This window comes from Oryzias latipes, chromosome 13, assembly GCF_002234675.1.
Source record: "Oryzias latipes chromosome 13, ASM223467v1".
Taxonomy (NCBI): Eukaryota; Metazoa; Chordata; class Actinopteri; order Beloniformes; family Adrianichthyidae; genus Oryzias; species Oryzias latipes.
The window spans coordinates 7,853,793-7,874,155 of NC_019871.2; the positions used below are offsets into that span (position 1 = coordinate 7,853,793).

At 36.7% G+C, this 20,363-nt stretch overlaps 3 protein-coding genes across 4 annotated transcripts in view; all 3 read right to left on the bottom strand.

The window, feature by feature from the left end:
• grik1 (glutamate ionotropic receptor kainate type subunit 1) overlaps positions 1 to 12,640 on the bottom strand; it is a 33,559-nt gene extending 20,919 nt beyond the window's left edge. For both annotated transcript variants that reach the window (XM_023961776.1, XM_023961775.1), the window contains exons 1-3: positions 11,837 to 12,640; positions 4,000 to 4,167; positions 2,238 to 2,495 (exon numbers count right to left, since the gene is read on the bottom strand). In XM_023961776.1, the coding sequence (XP_023817544.1) occupies positions 2,238 to 2,495; positions 4,000 to 4,167; positions 11,837 to 11,921 (511 nt within the window). In that variant the 5' untranslated portion in view covers positions 11,922 to 12,640. The remainder of the gene's footprint in view (positions 1 to 2,237; positions 2,496 to 3,999; positions 4,168 to 11,836) is intronic.
• A 2,204-nt stretch (positions 12,641 to 14,844) lies between these two features.
• On the bottom strand, positions 14,845 to 16,615 carry LOC101174609 (claudin-8-like). Its single transcript, XM_004075292.4, has one exon. The coding sequence runs from the start codon at positions 16,367 to 16,369 to the stop codon at positions 15,275 to 15,277; it is 1,095 nt and encodes a 364-aa protein (XP_004075340.1). The 5' UTR covers positions 16,370 to 16,615; the 3' UTR covers positions 14,845 to 15,274.
• An 87-nt stretch (positions 16,616 to 16,702) lies between these two features.
• On the bottom strand, positions 16,703 to 20,299 carry LOC101174849 (claudin-8-like). Its single transcript, XM_004075293.4, has one exon. It carries the CDS (start codon positions 18,535 to 18,537, stop codon positions 17,755 to 17,757), a length of 783 nt encoding a protein of 260 aa, XP_004075341.1. The 5' UTR covers positions 18,538 to 20,299; the 3' UTR covers positions 16,703 to 17,754.
• Between the last annotated feature and the right edge of the window lie 64 nt (positions 20,300 to 20,363).

Sequence of the window (20,363 nt, forward strand, 5' to 3'; positions counted from 1 at the left end):
AATACAGAGTTCTCAATTAATATAAATAATGTCTCAATTGAAAGTGTTACAGAAATGAAATTCTTAGGGGTTGCTATCGGTAACAAACTAAGTTAGAAGCCACACATCAGACATTAACAAACTAAAGTCTCAAAAAGTATTTCAATCATAAATAAATCTAAACATATATTAGAATACAACAGCAGATATTTATTGTAGTGCTCTTTAACATTACCATATTTCACCTACTGTATAGAAATTTAGGGGAATATTTATTAGAGTTCACTACATCCTTTATTTTTACTTCAAAAAACCAGCCATCAGAATTGTACATAAAGCCGGCTATCTTGATCATACAAAGAATTCATTCTATCAATCCAGACTTTTAAAACTGTATGACCTTGTGGATTTTTACACCGCACAACTTCTATACATAGTTAGTTGGAAATCATTACCATGCAGTATCCAAAAACAGTTCTTAGAAAATGAAGGAGGCTACAAACTGAGGGGATGTAGGAACTTTAAGATCAACTTGATAAGAACCACAAAGAAAAGTTTCTGTGTGTCTGTGTGAGGCATTAAACTTTGGAACGGGTTAAGTAGTAAGCTTAAACAATGTTTAAATATCCAAATATTCATGAAAATGTATAAAGAAACTCTGATTTCACAATATAAAGATAAGAGGAGTTAAGGATCAAAAGACGTTTGAATAATTCCAAATACATGTGTGAACTTGATTGTGTTGAAACAATCAGTCCTCTTTTCATTACAATCAATGAGTATTACATTGTGTAATTTGCAACTAATGATTACTGAAATGCTTTTAATCACAATCAATAAGCTATCGATTTATTGCAATGTGTAACAATGATTACTGGTTTAATGTGATAATATGTTCTAATGATAATCAAGGATTTTTACATATCGGGCACCTAAACTATGAATCATTAATTTTTACAAAAAGATGTAAGAATTCTTTCTGAGGATGATCAATAACCCCTCAATTGTGTTACTTGATAACTCGATCTGCAATGTGTAGCAATGATTTCCGGATTAATTTGAAAATGTATTCTGATTATAATCAATGACTGTTATATATTTGTTACATGGTGTGATTTTCATTACTGTTTACTGAAATCATGAATGAATGTTTTCTGATGATAATCATCAATAAGCACTTGATTTTCTTACTTGAAAAAATCTCTACTTGATCTGATCAGAACCGGATTATGAAAACTATGTAAAACCATGAAATAAATAAACTCAGTAGGAGTGGGATTATATAAGTTTGCGTCTCGTGAAAAAAACATATTTTGGCGGCTGCTCTCTCACATAGGTCAGGATGGAGCAGAACTCAGCTATCCTAACTAGCGAGGTGCTAGTGCCTGTCACCAAAACTGTTTTAGCAGGCTGAATAGTGAGCTGACCCATGCCCCCTAGACCGCACAACCCCAGGCAGATGTTGTTTCAGGAGGCACAATAAAATGGCAAAGTCCAATGTCCTCAGATGAACCATTTATTAGGCCTTTACAGAACTAAACAGAACAGAACAACATTGTAAATGTCTTTACTGGAGATACCCAACTCACTCATGATTTCAACAAAGCAAACAGAAAACTCCCACAATGCACTCCTGCCATGGGCAGGATAGCCATATCGACAGGATCGCTACAATATTTACCCATCTTAAATTTGGACTTGGTTACTTATCTCTATAGAGTGGAAGGGATAATATTTAGTCATATACAGTGGTGGACATAATTGTTGGTACCCCTCAGTTAAAGAAAGAAAGTCCACAATGCTCACTGAAATGACTTGAAACGTTCAAAAGTAACAATAAATTAAAATTTATTGAAAATTAAATAATCAAAATCAGCCATTACTTTTGAGTTGTTGATTAACAGAAGTATTAAAAAAAAAAAAAACAATGAAATAGGGCTGGACAAAAATGATGGTACCCGTAACTTAATATTTTGTCGGACAATGGTTTCTGTATTTGTCAATGAGCCTTCTGCACCTTTCGACAGGTATTTTGGCCCACTCCTCATGATAAATAAACTTTTGTATAACAATAACAAAACCAAAGGAAACAACTGCAGTATGTGAATTTTATAGCCCTATCAGATTATATGAAAAGAAACTGTGTAGAAACCCCTTCCGGTTATACTTAACTTGGCCTCTGGCATTCACTTTTGATACATTTCAACCAATGATTGAGTGTGATCATATAGATTTGATTAAAAGCCCCTTTGACTCACCCGTAGCATCTTCATAGACCACCGTGACTGCTTTCCACTTGTAGAACTGCACTATATCCAGCACAGCTCTGCTCAAAGAGGCATATTCAGGGTGGAGGTTGATGTAGAAGCTGTCTTTGTTGTCCACTGAGGGGTGTTTCCAACGCGTCTGGATGTGAGGGACCTCCAGAGCATTGCAGATAGACTGAACCGCACTGACGGATGAGCTGTGAGAGGGGCCGAATACAGCCCCGACTCCCAGGGCCAATTGGTCACAGGCTGGAGCGTTGAGGCACAACAAAACAATGACCAATAGGAGAGTCAGACAAAGTGCAATAGCCAGATGTATAAAAAAAACACATATGTCTTCTTTGAATTTGATCAGTAAGTAAACTTTATTTGACGTCAATGTATATCTGTAAATCTAATGAACAAGTCTTATATGATTTTTCCTAAAATGTTTTTTTATGTTTATTCATTATTTGCTAAGTTAACAGAGGATTTCATAAGTGTCATCATCCTTAAAAATCTAACTATGGTTTTAATTCACTGATCGCCACAGATGCCACACACATTCTCCACAGCCACTACAGTTTGTTGCCCTCAGGGTGCAGATTCACATTACTATTCAGGACAAAGAGAGCTACATTGAGTTTCACACCAACCTCAAATTGACAACTAAGTCGGTGGCATCTTAGGTTTTTTAATAATTATTTTATTGAATACATTTTTTCTTTGCTTGCTTCAGCAGGTCTGAGTATATACTGTATTGTCTGTGTTTTACTGAGTGTAAATGCATTGTATTGATTTTACTGATGACTATTTGTCCCTGCTCTGTGTTTCCACCAACAAAGGAAGTTCCTACCAGAGTAAAGTAAAATTGGTTTGATACCATTTGAAATTATTAGCTATTACAACTTTCAAAAATGTAGAAGTGAATTAGGCAAACTGTTGGTAAAAAGGATCAGTTAGCTGTGTTGCTGATTCTCCTGACAACAAATGTATCTCCCTCCCACTTTGGTTTGTCATTTGATCCTCTATTCGTGGATATCTACTTTAAAAAAATAATTATTGTAAATTTTATCGTAAAAAGAAAATATCACCTGGGGTTGCCAGAATTTCACTGTAAAAACTAAGTTGTTAAAAAAGTTGCTGTTTTTATATTTTGGTTGAGTAATATTTCTACCTCTATTTTTAATGTGAATAGCAATGTATTTACCCTAAAAAATGCTATGTAACACTATGAAATTATGCATTAACTTTTAAAGTTACTAAACTTGCAGCTGATTTTAACTTCACAGAGGAATATAAAGTGGTACTTTTTTTTAATCATATAACAGTTAAAGCATATTGCAACAGGTTTGTAGTTACAAAGATGAAGTCAGTCAAATCACATCTGGATTTCCAATCTCTTCTGTTCCAAAAATGCAGTTCTGGTCCATTTTTGCAGCTTTACAGCAGTAGGTGCAGAAATTACATTTTCCAGGAAATATCATTTTAAAATTAGTTTTAATGTAAACTCAATTTGTACACGTTTATTTTTGCTTTTGTAGTCATTATTAATCAGTTGTTATAATTACTGTTGTGCTTTATGACATGGACTACTTTGGTCAATCCTTAATGCTGGGTAGAGATGAAAACAATTTTTTTCTGAAGAAAAATAAAAATAAATCCACTTTGGGTGTTAAAAAAATGAAGACATGCTTGCGCATATTTACAAATCTCTTTTTATGCATCTGGTCACACAATGAAGGGATTCAGAGTGTAGGTGTGCATTCTTTACCTCTTCTTGAGGCCTCAAAACTGTCAAAAAGATTTATTCTCTGGATGTCGTAGGTTAGCGTGGTGTTTGGCATTAAGGTCCGGTTCCTGTTTATGTTGGTTACAGCAAATTTAAAGGCCAGTTCTTCAACACTAATGGGCTCATTTTCCAGCGTCTCAAAGATTCCCCCTGTAAAGAAGAGAAAAGGCATGAGCGGGGAAAAACATTACCTACGTTTTGCAAAACTAATCTAATTGTTAAAGGTACTTTGGCCAGTAGTGATATTCACTGTCAGGGGATTTTTTTGTTTTTTCCCTCTGCTCAAAGTTTGAGGATTATCCCAACCGTCCTATCACTTGCATAATGTGACCCAGTTCTGGGGACTTCTGTTAGTGCTTAATGCTTACCAAGGGACCTGGTTGAGATGACAGGATTTGGTCTCATTCAAATCAAGTCTGACCTTCCCCAGCTTGAGCCTGTTTACCTGACCTGTATTTCACAGGCTGACACAGCTGCTTTTACAAAAATGTAGGAGTGCCTGAGAAATAACCAGACTTTTATCTCACATGTTTACGTATTTATGGACCTCTTCCACAGATCATTCCACCAGAATATCCAGATATACACTTCAAAAACACAATCTTATGAAAGTATAAAGACTATTTTTTTCAAGAAAATTGTCTTATTTTCTGTCTTGCAAAAACAATGATCTGGCAAAATACTTTTTTAAGAAACGTGTAATTGTGACTAGACTCTTTTCTTAAAATAATAATTCTTGTTAAGGCCAACTTTCTTGCCCTACTCTGGCTGATTGTCTTGCTTATTTTTTGTCAAATTTTAATAACTTGTTTTGGCAGTGTAGTATTGTGTCATCTGCTTTTCAGAATCAGAATCACAATCAGCTTTAGTGGCCAAGTACAGTGCATGTACAAGGAATTTGGCTTCGGTGTCTTGTGCTCTCATGCAAACCAGCAAGGTAGAAAAATGTGTAAAGGGGTAAAGACCCCCACAACCAAGTTTAAACACACTATAATCAGTCTATTCTATTATTGCCTAATTTTTCTAGTCAATATCAGTTTGTCGGCTAAAGTTATCATTCATTCATTCATTCATCTTCTTGACCGTTTATTCCCTTTCGGGGTCACGGGGTTGCCGGAGCCTATCCCGGCCACTTGGGTGTAGGCAAGGGATACCCTGGACTGGTCGCCAGTCTGTCGCAGGGTGGAAAATCCTCAATCACACATCCATTCACTCTCACACTCACACCTATGGACAATTTAGAGTTGCCAATCAACCTATGTAGCATGTTTTTGGACGGTGGGAGGAAGCCGGAGATCCTGGAGAAAACCCACGCATGCACGGGGAGAACATGCAAACTCCACACAGAAAGGTCCCCCATTGATGTTGTGTTTTTCATGTCCCCCAGCCGGGACTTGAACTGGGGGCCTTCTTGCTGTGAGGCAAGAGCGCTAACCACTGCGCCACCGTGCAGCCGGCTAAAGTTATCAGTAATTATTTTTTGAAAATATGATGGCGTATGCTGTCTTGTTTGTTTCTATCAGGTTTGTCCAAATGAGGTTTTGTGATCATGTTTGTGCTAATAAAACATCTCAATACATTTTTCCAAATGAAAGATTAATTGGTTTACCAACTTTGTGTGAAGCATTTTTGCTGACAAAAACATACAGCAGCATTTTTCAAAATGTTTAACTTTAACTGGAAATCCACCTGGAATATGAATCTGTCTGTTTTTCTGCTTTTTCTGTATTTTATTACTTTGTAATTATACAGCCTTCTAATTTAGTGACCTGGTAAAATGATAAATAATGCAGTTAGTGCTCCAATGCACTCTTTAGTGATTCCCTTCCTGCAATTGTCTGCTAAAAGTGGCACACTAAATACTTGATTATTTTCATCTCCAGTTTAAAAAGGCTAAAATGTTAGAACATGATAGCTGGCTCAATACAAGTGTGCATGTTAGAGAACCAGAAACATGTGCATAAATCCAGAATGAACTTTTGTTTTGTTTACAAAATGAAAACAAGCCAAAATGACCACAGTAAAGTCAAATTATATCATGCATTAGCTGATTTGATTTTATCTTGTTTCCAAGTATTCAAACTAATGGTTCTGATCACATTAAAGTAAAGTTTTTAAACAATGGGATGTAGCCCCTTTCATCTCTACATTCCAAAAGATTCTGATAAATTTTTATCAGAGCTATGGAAGTGTGAAACCACACAATAATCTTTTAAATATGGCCCCACTTATTAGTTTCATTGGTCAAATTCATTTAACCATTCAAATAATGCACGTTTTTTATAGTGTTTGGCCCCTCATGCTAGCTGATTTTGAACTCAGATTCCCATAAGATCCTCTACAAGCCTCTTGTGTTCAGACCTAAACCATAACAGCCTCTGCATGGACTGACAGCAGTTTTTTGTGTTTTTGGCATTTTTTTGAGGATGGAGAATATGTATAAATAAAATAAAACTTAAAACTGCATTTATGGGTATTTATTCATAGCAGAAAAAAACATGTAATTCGAAAAAGATTGTATTTGTGACGTAGAAAAAATACTATCCTCAGGCCACAAAATTCCTGCTCGTCCAAGCTGGCATCTGCCTTAAAATGGCTCCAATATTGCTCGTCACTTTTTTTCCCACTGGTAATGTTAGGTTGGGGGTGTGAGAGGTTGTAAGCTAGCAGGAGAACATGTAAACAGATGGGTGATGGGAAGAGGGGCCGGGTTTGCTCCATGCTAACAGTGCTGCCCACAACTTAAAATTTTTAATGAACTTCTGCCACTCTGCAAAAACTGTGTCCTAGAAAATGACAGGGTGTTTATTTAATTTGGCTTAAAATGACATAAAGACTTCTGGGATGCTTTGAAAATAGATCAAAAGATGATCAGAGTGAGTATTTAAAAAAGAGAATAATAGTTAAGAGCGTATGTCTCCAAAATTACCTAGAAAATGTGTATTCATTTGGGGGACTTAAAACTGGGCAAAATTGGAAGATAACCCTTAAAATAAAATGTGAAATTAGAAATAAAAATATAGAGGATGTTAATCTGACTTAAGGTGATAAAGACTGACTGATGCTTTTAACCTGAGGTGGGACCACCCCTGTCAGAATGACATTTGGAGGATTTTTATTCATTTACTTTAACTGTGTGTTTCAGTGCTGCCGACAGGAGAGGATTGTTTAAGAGAGGACAAAAATCCCTCTGAAAACCCACCAAATCTTAATCCAGCCTGCTGCCCCAGAGAAATGGCTGGCCTGGAACAGCTGGCAACATGAACGTATAGAATTACAGCCAGGCATGAGTGCTACATACAATATGAAGAGCATTAGGATTCAGGACAGATAAATAACAGATTTTCACTGGTTTGTTGTCACCTGCCTTTGAGAGAGAAAGTCCCAACACATCAAGCCTAACAAATGTAAGCATCCTCAAAATTGTGCACAAACACAGATCAGAAAGACCCCGCTGCAGTGACACCAACTTTCACAAAGCACATTAACACAAAGGGTACAGATGGGATTCTGCTATTCTTTGCAGAGTTGAAGGTGAAGCTCTGATTGATTTGAAATGAGAGACATCCATTAAAAAAGCCCCCCCCCCCCTTGAGGCCTTGATTGTGAATGAGTGTTTTCTCCAGTATAACAGTGCCTCAACCTTAAACTGAGAGAGCCTTGTCTGGGCTCCCTGCGGTCCCTAAAAGCGTGCTTAAAAGTGCCAATCCTAATTCTGGTTACCAAGCTTCAGTGAGCAGCTGCTGTGACCTGTTCAGGTCCTTCATACAGTCTATCGAAATAAAAATAAAAAAACATTTTTACATTTTTTAAGCAAGCATAATTCATTTTCTCCTCATCTTGTTTTTTAAATAATCAGTCCAGTTTTTTTAGAGAACCCAAGCAGCAGCCTTATTTAATTTTCCAAAAATAAAACTCTCCAGCTGGCAAAGCAAAAATATCAATTCATACAAATACTCTGAAATTCAGAGTCCTCCGTATAAAAATGTTAAAAAATGAATCTGAAAGGTACTTGCCTTTCTTTGCTTACAATTCTATTTTTTTTGTTTTCTTACCAACATTATTTTGGAGGCATTCTAAAATTATTGCTAAATATAGTGATTGGGACAGCTTGTCTGAGTTCTGTTGGGCCAAGAAACTAAAGCTTGTCCACATGTTTACCAGTATTTTTTTCTTTTTCTCATCTTTTTGTCCTTAATAGTCTTAAAAATCTGAAAACAATAACAGTCCAGAACATAAATAATCTATAAATGATGTCTTTGAAGCAGAATCCGCTCACTGATAAAAGCTCCTGACTCAGGCCAGCTATGCTTCTTAAAGACCCACTCCAATGAAAACTGTCTTGAACATTTTCCTGTAGCATTTTTCTCATCATGGAAGACATATATAACAAAATTCAAACTAATTTTTATCATGAATCCTTTCAATTACACAAAATACCATGAGGGTACCACCAGAAAAAGTATTTAAAATTCCTCAAAGTCTACTAAGGCACTTTTGTATATTTAATCAATATTGAATCAATGTTTATATATTACTGTAACTCCACAAAAATCAGAATTAAAATCTTTTGTTTTTTTTCCAAAAGTTAAAAGTTAAGGAAACACTATTGCAGTCTTTCAGTGATGGTGTTGTATTTTTTTTTTTTTTTTACATTTTTCACAGCAAACATTTAAAAGATTTGCAAAGAAACCACCACCTTGGTATTCCAGTACAGCTTGTTTTTTTTCAGATTGATAAATTTACTTTGAAATATTAATAAATATTTTTATGTTTATGTACATCTCGTTTTACAGTAAAAATGTGTTTCAAGAGTGAATGATGATGTCGCAGCCTTTTTCTGATAGTTGCAGGTGAAATGAAAAATTAATTTCAAGTGCTCGCTGTTCGCAGATGAAAAAATTGAATAATTCTCTCCCTCCTTCAGTAGACTATTAGCCCGAAAATATACAGAGGAAGAAAGGGTCAGAACCGCCAGAGATGATTCATGCTTTCATAACGAAACTTAAAAAGACTTATATCTAATGAAACTCTCCAAGTTTAGGCTTAAATTGCTGGACTTGCTTCTTTAAAGGAACGACACAGTCAACTTTAACACATTTAAAGTCCTTAACATGATTTATTTTATAGTCGGAAAATCAGAGAGAAAGCTACATTTTAACATTTCCTCTTTATTTAGACTTTTTTTGACTGCTTTTTTCTTTTTTTTTTCTTTGCAAATGGTTAAAAAAAATAATTTTTAGGTCAATATAACTAGATAAAATAAATGTGCCTTACTTGGTTAAGTGATGGGTCACCAAGACAAAGGATTCTGCTGATAGTGAAGGGGAATGCTGAAGCTGAACCTATAGGCTGTTTCTTAATAGATGTCGCCTCCTCCCGTAAAAGCCGGCACCATAAAAAATGCATTTAGCTGGACGGAGACTTTTAAAGGTTGACATTGTAAAGCAGATTTGAATGAATGGAATTTGTTATTGTGATTCGGTGAAGAACAAGGATGGTGAAGGGGAGTCTTTAAAGGCAGAGGAGCACAACGACGCAGTGTTTTGCCGTCTTTCCTAATCCTGGGCCAAGGAGAGCTCCCACCCCTACCCCAGCAGCACCAGCGCCACACTAACATGGCCCAATGCCAGCCTGTGAATGAATGAGGACGCTTTAAACTGTCTACTATGCCCGTTTGATGTGAAGCACTGAGGTTTCTCTGTGTATAGGGTACCTGCTTGGAGTTAAAAACAGTTTTTAAAAACTTCTAATCGTTACTCAGAATTATTGTTGTAAAGCATGGAAAACATGGTTGCATCAAAAGGGATCAAAACCTTATTAGGTATTAGATATCATCTGCAATTAAAATGCAAAATCAAGGGGGAAAAGAAAGGAAAAAGGCGTAACTTCTGTGCACCAGGGATGAGATTTGGATGCTGCATGGGTGCCATATTTGTAGAAGAGTCTTTCTGCATAAAGAAGATTAGTGATAGTTGTTTAAGAGCTGGGGGGGGGGGGGGGGGGGGGCATTATTACCAAGCAGAGTGAAAAGAGTGAAAGCCAATTGCAATCTGAAACCAGCGTTTGCAGAGTTGGAGAACTGTTAATTGAGGCAAGTCGTCCACCATATGGAACAGATTAGGATATGTGGGGGTCATGGACTGAATGACAAGGATTTGGCGTCCTTTGACTGATGATTGAGAGTGATTAACAAAAGAGATGTGATTTGGTGGGAGAGAAGCCCTGGTTTTGGCCTGCCAGCTCCTACAGTTGAGCAAAACTGGGACTTTTCATTGTTAGAGTCTTAAGAAGTTAAAAACGTTTGGAGAAATACAGCAGCGCCTGAAGCTTTTTTTTTTTTTTTTTTTTTTTTAACTCTAGTTTAGCACAAAGTCCCGAGGCTGATTTTTTTTAAACGCCATTTCGGTGATGAAATCATCTAACCTCATGAGAGGGACGTCTAAGTAATGAGTGAGGAGCAAAGAGCCAGAAAGCCAAACATGAGCTCAATGTAACCAAATTAAAATCAGACATCAAAGAGAAAAGTTTGGCGCAATAGCTGTGTAATTCACTGGCATATCATTAGCAATTAGCGTGTTCTAGAACTAAAAAGAGAGATTCTGGAAGCAGAGTTACCCAACAGTTTAGACCTGCATTGTTGCTACAGCACATCTGTTTAGGTGCATTAGGTTTTACCACCTGCTTTTTGGGGGTTAAAAAAGAGAAAGAGACTAACCAAACTGAATTTAGATCAGGGATCTGTAACCTGTGGCTCCAGAACCACATTTTATCCCTCCACTCTGGCTCTATGGATTTAAAAAAAAAAACAATTCTAACAATTTGAATAAGTAAGTCGTTTTGGTTCATTTGTTCTAGCTAAGGTCGCATTTATGCTTAGATTTTTGACATGTCAGAAAACTAACCAAAATGATGTACTAATTGATGCCCCTAAAGCACATATTCGGATTTTCTGCTGCCCAAGAGTGTGCGAGTGGTTTCCAGAGACAATTCTTAATTGCATTTACATTTATGGATTGAAAAAGGTTTATATGTTGTCATTGTTAAGAGAAGAAGGATAAAAGGGCATAAAGCTCAACATGATGTTTGATTTGACTTCCTTAGATTTTCAATTCAAGTAAATCTGTCGTCTGTACATTTGAATCTGTGTATTTTATTTTGAAAGAACTTGATGTGCTGCTGTTAAAAGTAACAGAAGCACAAATTGTAATACATAGAAAAACAAATCACTTTATCATTATATAACAATAATAATTAAAGTATGCAGACCCTGATTCAGATGTTAGGACAAAAGCTGTTGTTTCAGTTTGAATGACAACTACTATGTCTGTAGTTTCTCCATTGAAAAAAAGAACAATTAATCAAAGAAATTCAAATATTGAATAGATTATACACAAGCAACCCCAAAGTGAAAAGATTCTCAGGGTAAGCTAAAGATTTAGCAATGATAGAGCTCCTTTACGAGAATACAGACTCCAATTTACAAAATAAAAATTTAAATTTTCAGGAAACAATAATTACATTGTGCTGCAAAGGATAAAATGTGGAATTCTATGTGGATGCACACTGTTAAAAAAGTAAAAATGCCAAGAGTTTATTTTGACTTTAACAAAAAATTTATCACATTTCTTTAAAGGTAGTTTGCACGACCAAATGTTGTTGTGCATTTTGACAGTTTGTCAAATTGTGATATTTTTTTTTCCTTTTGGAAATTGTTCTCATATCTTTTTTTTTTTTTTTTTACAAATGGAACAAATGTCTACACAGTTAAAAAAAAGTCAAGGAGAAAAAACTAAAATTGGAACCCTAATCAACTTACCGATTCTCAGGACTTGCCCTGAAGTGAGCCAAAACTCTGCTATACAGTAGAGCAGTGAAAACAACAGTCCCTGCCTTTTCACCATGATCGCTCCTCCAAATCGGAAGTTTTACACATTGAGATCAATTTTCCTTCTTTTTCTAGTTTGGCCTCAGTTCATGCTGATAACCTGTCAGTCCTTATATCCGAGGTGAAAACAAACAGGCATCCAACCCACATCCATCCTTCACACATGGTGATGACAAAAAAAAAAAAGAAAAAAGAAAGAATAGGACAGAAGCACACACTCCTCTTGCAGGTGCCAGTGATCAAAAGACATCCAGCTGCCCCATGCTAAGATCCTCTATGTGGCAGGAAGGTTTTTCTTTCCATGTTGAGTTTGCGCACATCACGTTTACCCCGAGCACACTAGAATTGTAGGCTTCATTTGAGGAAGAGGAGGAGGAGGAGGAGGAGGATGGAGCTCTGTGGTGCTTCTGTCAACTGCACAAGAACAGAAAGCCCCTCTCTTAACAGCTTTCAAAATAAAAGTTTAGTTACTTGACATGTAAATGATGAGCATCTTTTTATGGGTCATACAGGATGTTGCCATTATGAGACATTAATTCAACGTAGATTATTGCATTTATGTTTATTCTGAAAGCATTGCTAAACATGTTCTTAACATTCTTTAAAACTTCTCCAGATCATGCATTTAAAGCAAAATTTACGTTTATTTCCAAAAAAGTTATTTGTTGTTGTCATTTTGCCTTTAATTTAGATGAAGCCTTTGAATAGTACTGAAAGCTTTTATTATGAAATTGGTCTTGTCTGACTTGACACATCTGGACTCCCCCTACCCACCCAAACCCATTTGTCAAGTCCCACACAGACGCTCGATTGAGGGCAGAGTCAAGCCCTTGATCTGCAAACACAGATACGTCCTGAGGATTAACTTTAAATCTGGCAACAGTTGATCTCAACAACGTCTTTGCTCCGGTACACCGAGGAATGATTAAATCTTTGCTCTGGTCCTGATGGAAACGCAGATTTAATCTACAAACTGGTTGGTGAGGCTCCCATGGAGATTAACTATCTCAAACCGTTTATCTGACAATGTTGTTGTTAAATAAAATGTGCTCATACCTTAACTCACTTTGAAATTTTCTTTGAAATTGAGCACTTTAGGACGCAGGTGAGGAGTTCAGTTTGAGGTGGCGGACAGTGGTGCTACAATCCCCGTGAGTTAAAAAAGCTTCAGGGTTTTAGCATTTTCTGAGGATTAGTGCAATCTTACAAATCCCCAGTAACCGAGCTATAGCATAAAATTGTATATGTCTTTTTTTCTCATACTTTGAATTATCAACAATTTGCTTTTACAAAAGGCAAATGTCTTTAAAATGACTTTTGTTGTTTGTAATCTGGTTTGGAGAGTTAGGATGAAGAATGTAGTAAAATTTCAAGTCCATTTAATTTTTACTTTGCCTTCATTCCTCATTCTTTGGGTTTAGACTCTACATTATCCTATAGGTGTGAATGTGAGTGTGTGGATTGCATCCATGTTTAGCCCTTTGATGCTGGCAAACTACACCGTTTACCCCACTTCAATAAAAATTGTGTTTTTGGTGTTCTAACATATATACATATATGTATATATGTATATATATATATATATATTGAGGAAAATTAAGCAGAAACTATGTCCTTGAAAATGATGGATTTAAGCCAAAAACACCATAAGCATAATCAAAAGATCACTGGGAACACTTTTACAATAGATCTAAAGATGATCAAAGTGGGGACTTCAAATGAGTTTAGAAGCTGGATGGATGTTGTGGCTTGATGACTGGATTCTATTGAAAGTCACCATTGTCAAAATAGGATCCTATAGTCTTTATTTAAGCTTCATGGTTGTTTTTTTAAAATTTAGAGTAAAACCACAAATTCAGCATTTGTGCATCTTTTGCTTGTTACAATGGCAACAAAAGACTTGGACGGTCTCAAAACTATAACACATACTGTTGTAATACACTAGTAACCTATAAACTGATCCATTCATGGCTAATTGCTGGGCTATATAGCACACCTCTGACTGTTTACATTTGAATTGTTGTTACTATATTTTAAATACAGCTGCATTCATTTACAGGCATGCGTATGGCAGGCATACTCCGCTTTTGCATGATTTTATCTCAGTTTGTTACATTTTTAGGAAGATGTCGTGTCAAGCTGAACATTTACACCAGTTTAAAAATGGCATGTTTTTCTCAGTAGCTTGTTGACAATTGCTTTGGTGCTTATTTTAGAACTTGCAAAACATCATAAGCTGATGAAAAATGAGAGGTATCAACAGCTCTTGAGTTTAAACTACCGGTAAGCACAATGTGTTGTCTGCTGCCATCTAGTGGTAAAAAGTAAGACATTGAACAGATATTTCCTATTTTGATGTGTATTCTGTAAATAAAGACAATAAAATGTTTCAAATAAATCAAATATGAAATATAACAAATTTATGATTTGAAAAAAAATTATTTACTTTTTTATTTTTTATTTTTTTAATATTAGGTTAACAATTTAAAATGTAGGTGTCTTGTCCTTAACATTTTCAACGATGATGTGATCTAGAAAAAAATTTTGTTTACACAATGTTCTGCATCTCTAAATGTAACAAGAAAGGAAAAAGGTTCCACAAATCTGTTATCAGACAATAGGAAAAAAAAAAGTAAAAGACTCACAATTGCTGACAATTTATTCTCACACGTGTTTCCAACTGGTAACTTAAATGTATCACTTTCCATTAAGTGAAATTTCCTACCTGGAATTTAAACTTAACAGTTATGAAAAAAGATTCTAAACTGGAAAAAAAAATCATCAAATTGTTTAACAGTTTTTTTCTTATTAAAAAAATAGTTAAAAATAGTTTGTCAAGGCGTGTAAATGGAAAAGATACAATATTGGCATCATATATAGTGATGGAAACAATTTTCCTCTAAATTTTTATCTATACTAAAAGCTTATCAAACCAAGTCTTTAGTGTATTATTTTTATTTTTATTTAATCCGAATTTATCCAGGCAAGACAGAATAAGAAAAAAAAACTGATTTTCAACTGTGGCCTGGCAAATGGTAATGCATTTTGAGAAAGAAAAAATAAAGAGTTACAGGAGACACATTGAACAAAAATCTGGATAAAACAGTAGTAACACATTAAAACATTAAAACATAAAACAATTGAAATAAAAAAATTATTAAAATCATTAGAATCATTAGAATCATAAAACTAAATCTACAGTGGTAATTATATCCTGGTAACATGTTTTTTTTTCACTCTGGAAACAACTGAAAAGCATGACGGGACTCCGTCAAGAAGAAACATCAAATTTAGCTGAAGGTAGCTGAAAATGCCTTCATTGTTCTTAATAACAGATAGAAACAAAAAAACTTTTTTATCTTTTTATCTTTAAATGTATAGTCCGGCGCTGCTCCCATTGTAGGACTCCGGGAGAACCATCGACTTCTTGTATGTTATGAAAACAGGAGTTTGCGACCTGGGATAAAAACTGGACTGGAAGGACGAAGGGGCGTTGCTAGTGTAAATTGAAGAATACAGATTGGCATTTTGACTCGTTACCAGAGAGTTTGCAGGAGTGAACATGCCTCCGTTGTGGTTTAGACTGTGCATCGGAGAAGGCTGAGCAACGCTTCCTTGATAGAAGACGGGCAAACTTTCAGGTCGAGCAGGGGTATAGATAACAGAAGGGTTGACCAGGGATCCACGAGAGGCCATTACTTGTGGTGCATTTTGTAGTGGGACAGCAAACTGTTGTCCGATAGAACCGTTGTTTGACACAAAATGCTGGTATGTTGGCTCCAGGCTTGGAACGCTTGAGATGGGTTCATAAATCATTGACGATGGATTGATGCTGGCTGGCGGTGGTTCATGTTTCATTAAGTTAACAGGGTGATAAATATCAAACGAGTCTTTTTTCATGGGGACACGACGGCAGAGAAATAACAACGATGAGGCAAAAAGGCAGGCACCGGTCACCCAACCAATATACAGAGCCTCTCCAAGCTCCCTTCTTTGAGCATCAATCAGCAAGGGATTGTAGAAATCTCTAATGATGACATGACCGGTCCAAGACACTGGGATAAAAACACAGAGCGAGGCCATGAACTGCATGCCTCCTGCCACCAGGAGGATGATGTTTTTAGCCCATCTGTTGCTTTGAAGGCAAGAGATGCATCTCATGCCTAACAGAGCTACCAAGAGCCCCAAACTTGACAAGGCCACAGAGCAGCACATCAAGCCCCTGGCTGCCTGCAGCTCCGAGGGCAGGTAAAGCAGGGAGTCGTAGACCTTACACTGCATCCGGATGTTTGCTTGGCGGTAGCAGTTCATCCACAGTCCCTCCCAGCGGGTCTCCATCACGATGATATTCTCTCCGATGAAAGCTGTCACCTTCCACATGGGCAAACCGGTCGTGGCCGCCGCTCCGATCAGCCCAATAACTCCAACGCACATTGCAGCCAACTCAGACACACTTTGAACCATTTTTGTAGGTATCAGAGAACCCCTCTGGGGAGTCCAAAACTTGCTGAGCACTCTTTCAAAACAGTAATAATCCAATCGTTTACCACAGCACAATGAAAGGAGAAAACTCAATCCGTCCAGTTCAGGAAAAATCTCACCTGATATGGTTTGTTTGCTGAGAAATTCTGTTTGTTGTGGGAAAAATTGCGCTTACTTGATTGGCTCAGAAAGAAGACTCCTGCTTATTCAGTGTTTATGGTTTGCTAAGTGATAGGGGTATGTCACTGAGATCTAGTTTTCAAGCAGTGCACATATACAGAAGACATAAGATTGAGTCGTAAACCCAAAACTTAATAAATTCAGTTCCTCTTTATTTATTTTTTTATTTCTATTTGTTACAAAGGCAAAGAATAGCAAGGCTCCTGCAATTCTTGTTTTAGCCACAAGGGGGCACAGATGACCTCTGAGACAATCAGGAAGTCACACCAGTCAGTCCTACATTTTCTTGTACAATCCAAATGCTTTTAACCCATGTGCGTCACAGTTTGATTTACATCTTCATTACATGACTAAATGTTTCCAAAAAGAAAAAAAACAGCTTTTATCTTGATCAATACATCAGGGTTTTTTTTTTCTAAATGGTACAAGTGGAATGAAAGTCTCTCTACACTCACAACAAAATGTTTATTCACTCAACCTGTGAAGTTGCCGAAATGTTTTCAAGCTCACTCTGTGTCTATTTAAAGCAACTTGCAAATTTTGATCACATGATCATCGGGTCAGATTGTGTAAAGCCTTTTGAGAAGCGCTGACGTCTTTGGCTGAATCACCTGCGAGTCCACACCCTTAACAAGCAGTGTCACATTTCAGGTTAACTGCCCCAGGATATACGATAACAGACATAAAGAGAAAAACCAAAAACCTTTCAAAAACAAATTAATTCTAAAACTCTATTAACAAAACTAAGGCGACTGATGAAGAGACGACATGTATATGCAATAAAATCATGAATTTACTTTAATAAAAACACATATCTGTCTTATCAAGTTAATGTGTAAAAGTACAAAACAAAACTTTACTTGTTTCACAGTGAGCTGTTCAAATTTGCATTAACATTTGCATTTCTTAATTCACTTTACGGAAAACAAAGAGGAAAAGCCTGCAAATTAAAAGAAATTATTCACAAAAGTACACAGTTAACGTCATATTTACAGATTGAGATTAATATGCTGTAATTGTCGCTTCTTTAGCAATGTAGTTTTCAAAGGTTGCATGTTAAAGTGCAATTTTTATGCAATCCACTTTAAAAAAATGTTTTTATATGACATGTTCTCCTTGATACATTTTGAAGAAGCATAAAAAACATTACCGTGAGAAGAATTTATACAAAAGGATACCATGAACGATCAGAGATAAGCAATTCCACTGCGTACAGAGGGGTATCTTGAATCGTAGCTGTAGATGGTTGATGGTTGTCTTGACAGCATTGGCTGAGATCGTGGTTGAGGGATCATCACCAGCTGCTGAGGCTGTAGAGGCTGTAGAGGCATCAGTGGCTGTGGAGTGTAAGACCTGTAGTCTGTGTTCCTGGGGTACAGGTACCTCTGCGACTCTTTCTCATCAGATTGTATGTTACAACAGATGAAGATGCATCCCCCAGCGAATAAGAAAGCAGAGGCCACCCAGCCGATGTAGAGAGCTTCTCCAAGCTCCCTGCGCTGGGCGTCAAGAAGCAAAGGGTTGTAGAAATCCCTGATGATGACATTGCCGGTCCAAGAAACAGGAATGAGGACACAGATGCAAGACGATAATATCAGGCTTCCTGCGATTATGAGGACTAGTCGCTTTGCTCTGTCATTGTTCACGATGCATGATGTGCACTGCATCCCAACCACACTGATCAGGATACCAATCCCACACAGGGCGAGAGCACAGCACATCAGTCCTCTGGCTGCCTGCAGGTCCGGTGGAAGGGCCAGGAGAGAGTCATACACCTTGCACTGCATCCTGATGTTGGCCTGCCGGAAACAATTCATCCACAATCCCTCCCAGCGTGTTTCCATCACAATGATGTTCTCTCCGATGAAGGCTGTTACCCTCCACATAGGCATCCCGGTGCTTGCCGCGGCCCCGATCAACCCAACCAAGGTTGCTACGATAGCCACAATCTCCATTGTTGAGTTGGCCATCTTGCCTCCTGTCACACATCTAAGCTCATAATAAGGGCAGACGCTGTGTGACTATTTCAAGAGCAAACTGTTTTAACCTATGGAGAAGCTTTACATGGAGCTGGAGGAGGAGCAGGATGATGTCCACCTTCTGCTGAACAGGCTTTTCCCTGAGGATAATAGTCAAAGCAGAGGGGGTGGGAACTCTATTGCGGTTGCTAGGAAATTTTGTCTTCAGGGCTTGTTTTTTCCTTTGGGCACCAGCTACCAGAGCTTCTGTAACTTGTCGCTTTGTTTGTTCAGTGGTGTTGACTTACATTCAAGAATGTTGCGCTTACAGAGAAACTTTGGGAAGACCAAAATAGGCCAAGTAAACGTATTGCGAAATTTGCAATTAATCCCTTTTCTTTAAAGAAACAATGCATTTATAAAACATTTTCACATTTCTTTTATCAAGTTGGTTTGAATGTTTGTTTCCTCAGTTTCATGCAGAGCCCCCTTCTAACTTTTTGAAGTCTTTTTATTGGAGGTGATCCTGTTAGTTATTTGGGAATGATTTGTGAATTTCTGTTTTTTGTTTTTAATCAAATATTTTTTTGTTTACCTCATGTTAACCCTTTACGATCATTTGAATCACATTTCTGACACCCCTGTCTCATTAGCATCATCAAAACTGTCCTTAAAAAAAACATTGTATGTTAATTAGTCCATGTTTTCTGCCCTGTAGTGGATTATAAATTCCACAAGACCAGGGGTCTGCAAATTTTAATGCTAAATGAGCCATTTGGGGCAGTTTCTCCTTGACCAAAACCCAGCGAAAGCAGCAAAGTCTGTAGCTTTAAATACTTCAAATAATTTGAAATCATCACTGTTATTTTCCTATCTCTCTATATATTACACGTTTATTTTACTTTTCGCAGAAGCTCATACAAGTTCCTTTCAAATTATATACACTCAGCGCCAAAATAAAATTCTCCTGTTGCAGCAGATTTAATTGAAATAAAATGCAGGACATTTTTATTAATGCGACTTTGGTGCTAACCAAACCTAATTCACCTAAACTACAAACCTGTTTTTTCTCAAATCATTTGCATGTGGCTCCAGAGCCTCAGGTTAAACACTCCTTTACTGGAGGCAGTAAAAGAACATTTCTTGGTCATTTCAAAATGGCTTCTTCCAGGAAATCTCAAAAACACTTTTTTCATAAGTTCACAGGGAGAATAGCTCATCTATTGTTCATATTACTTAATTATTGTTAATAGTTCTTGCTGTACTGAGAGAATGCAACATTTGTTGATATTTAATTAAATATAATACAGTTACACCATGTTAAAAATGTGTGGATCAGATATAAGACAGAGGGTATATAGATTGTTTTTCTTTCTTAAACTGGCATTTTTGAGAGCAAAAACTGATTAAGTCTCCCAATGTATCATAATTGATACTATCTATATCTCATTAAAAAATGATGCTACAAAAAGTTTTTGTAGATTTCATGAAAAGGTTTAAAAAAAGAAAATGTTGTCAATTCTTTGATGTAGTGAGCTTTACGGGGTTAAATAATCACCGTCACTCTGCTTGTTTTTCCTGAAGGACATGGTTTTAATTTTCTTATCCAGGCCTCTAGACCTCGGATATGAAACAGGCAGCAGCACCTTTAGCCTGGTTGAAATCTATTTTAGTTTAAGACTTGAGTGGTGAGCTGTGTGAAAAACCAGGTTAGACCGGTTTAGACACATTTCTATTGTCGGAACAACATACCAACCCTTTGAGTGTCTCTTTACAGCGAAACAAGATGGGGAAAGATGAAACCCTGATAAAATTATACATTTTAATCCATAAAAGCA

Excerpts from the sequence above, each read along its gene's own strand:
- LOC101174849 (XM_004075293.4), bottom strand. The coding sequence starts at position 18,537 with ATGGCCAACTCAACAATGGAGATTGTGGCTATCGTAGCAACCTTGGTT.
- LOC101174609 (XM_004075292.4), bottom strand. The coding sequence starts at position 16,369 with ATGGTTCAAAGTGTGTCTGAGTTGGCTGCAATGTGCGTTGGAGTTATT.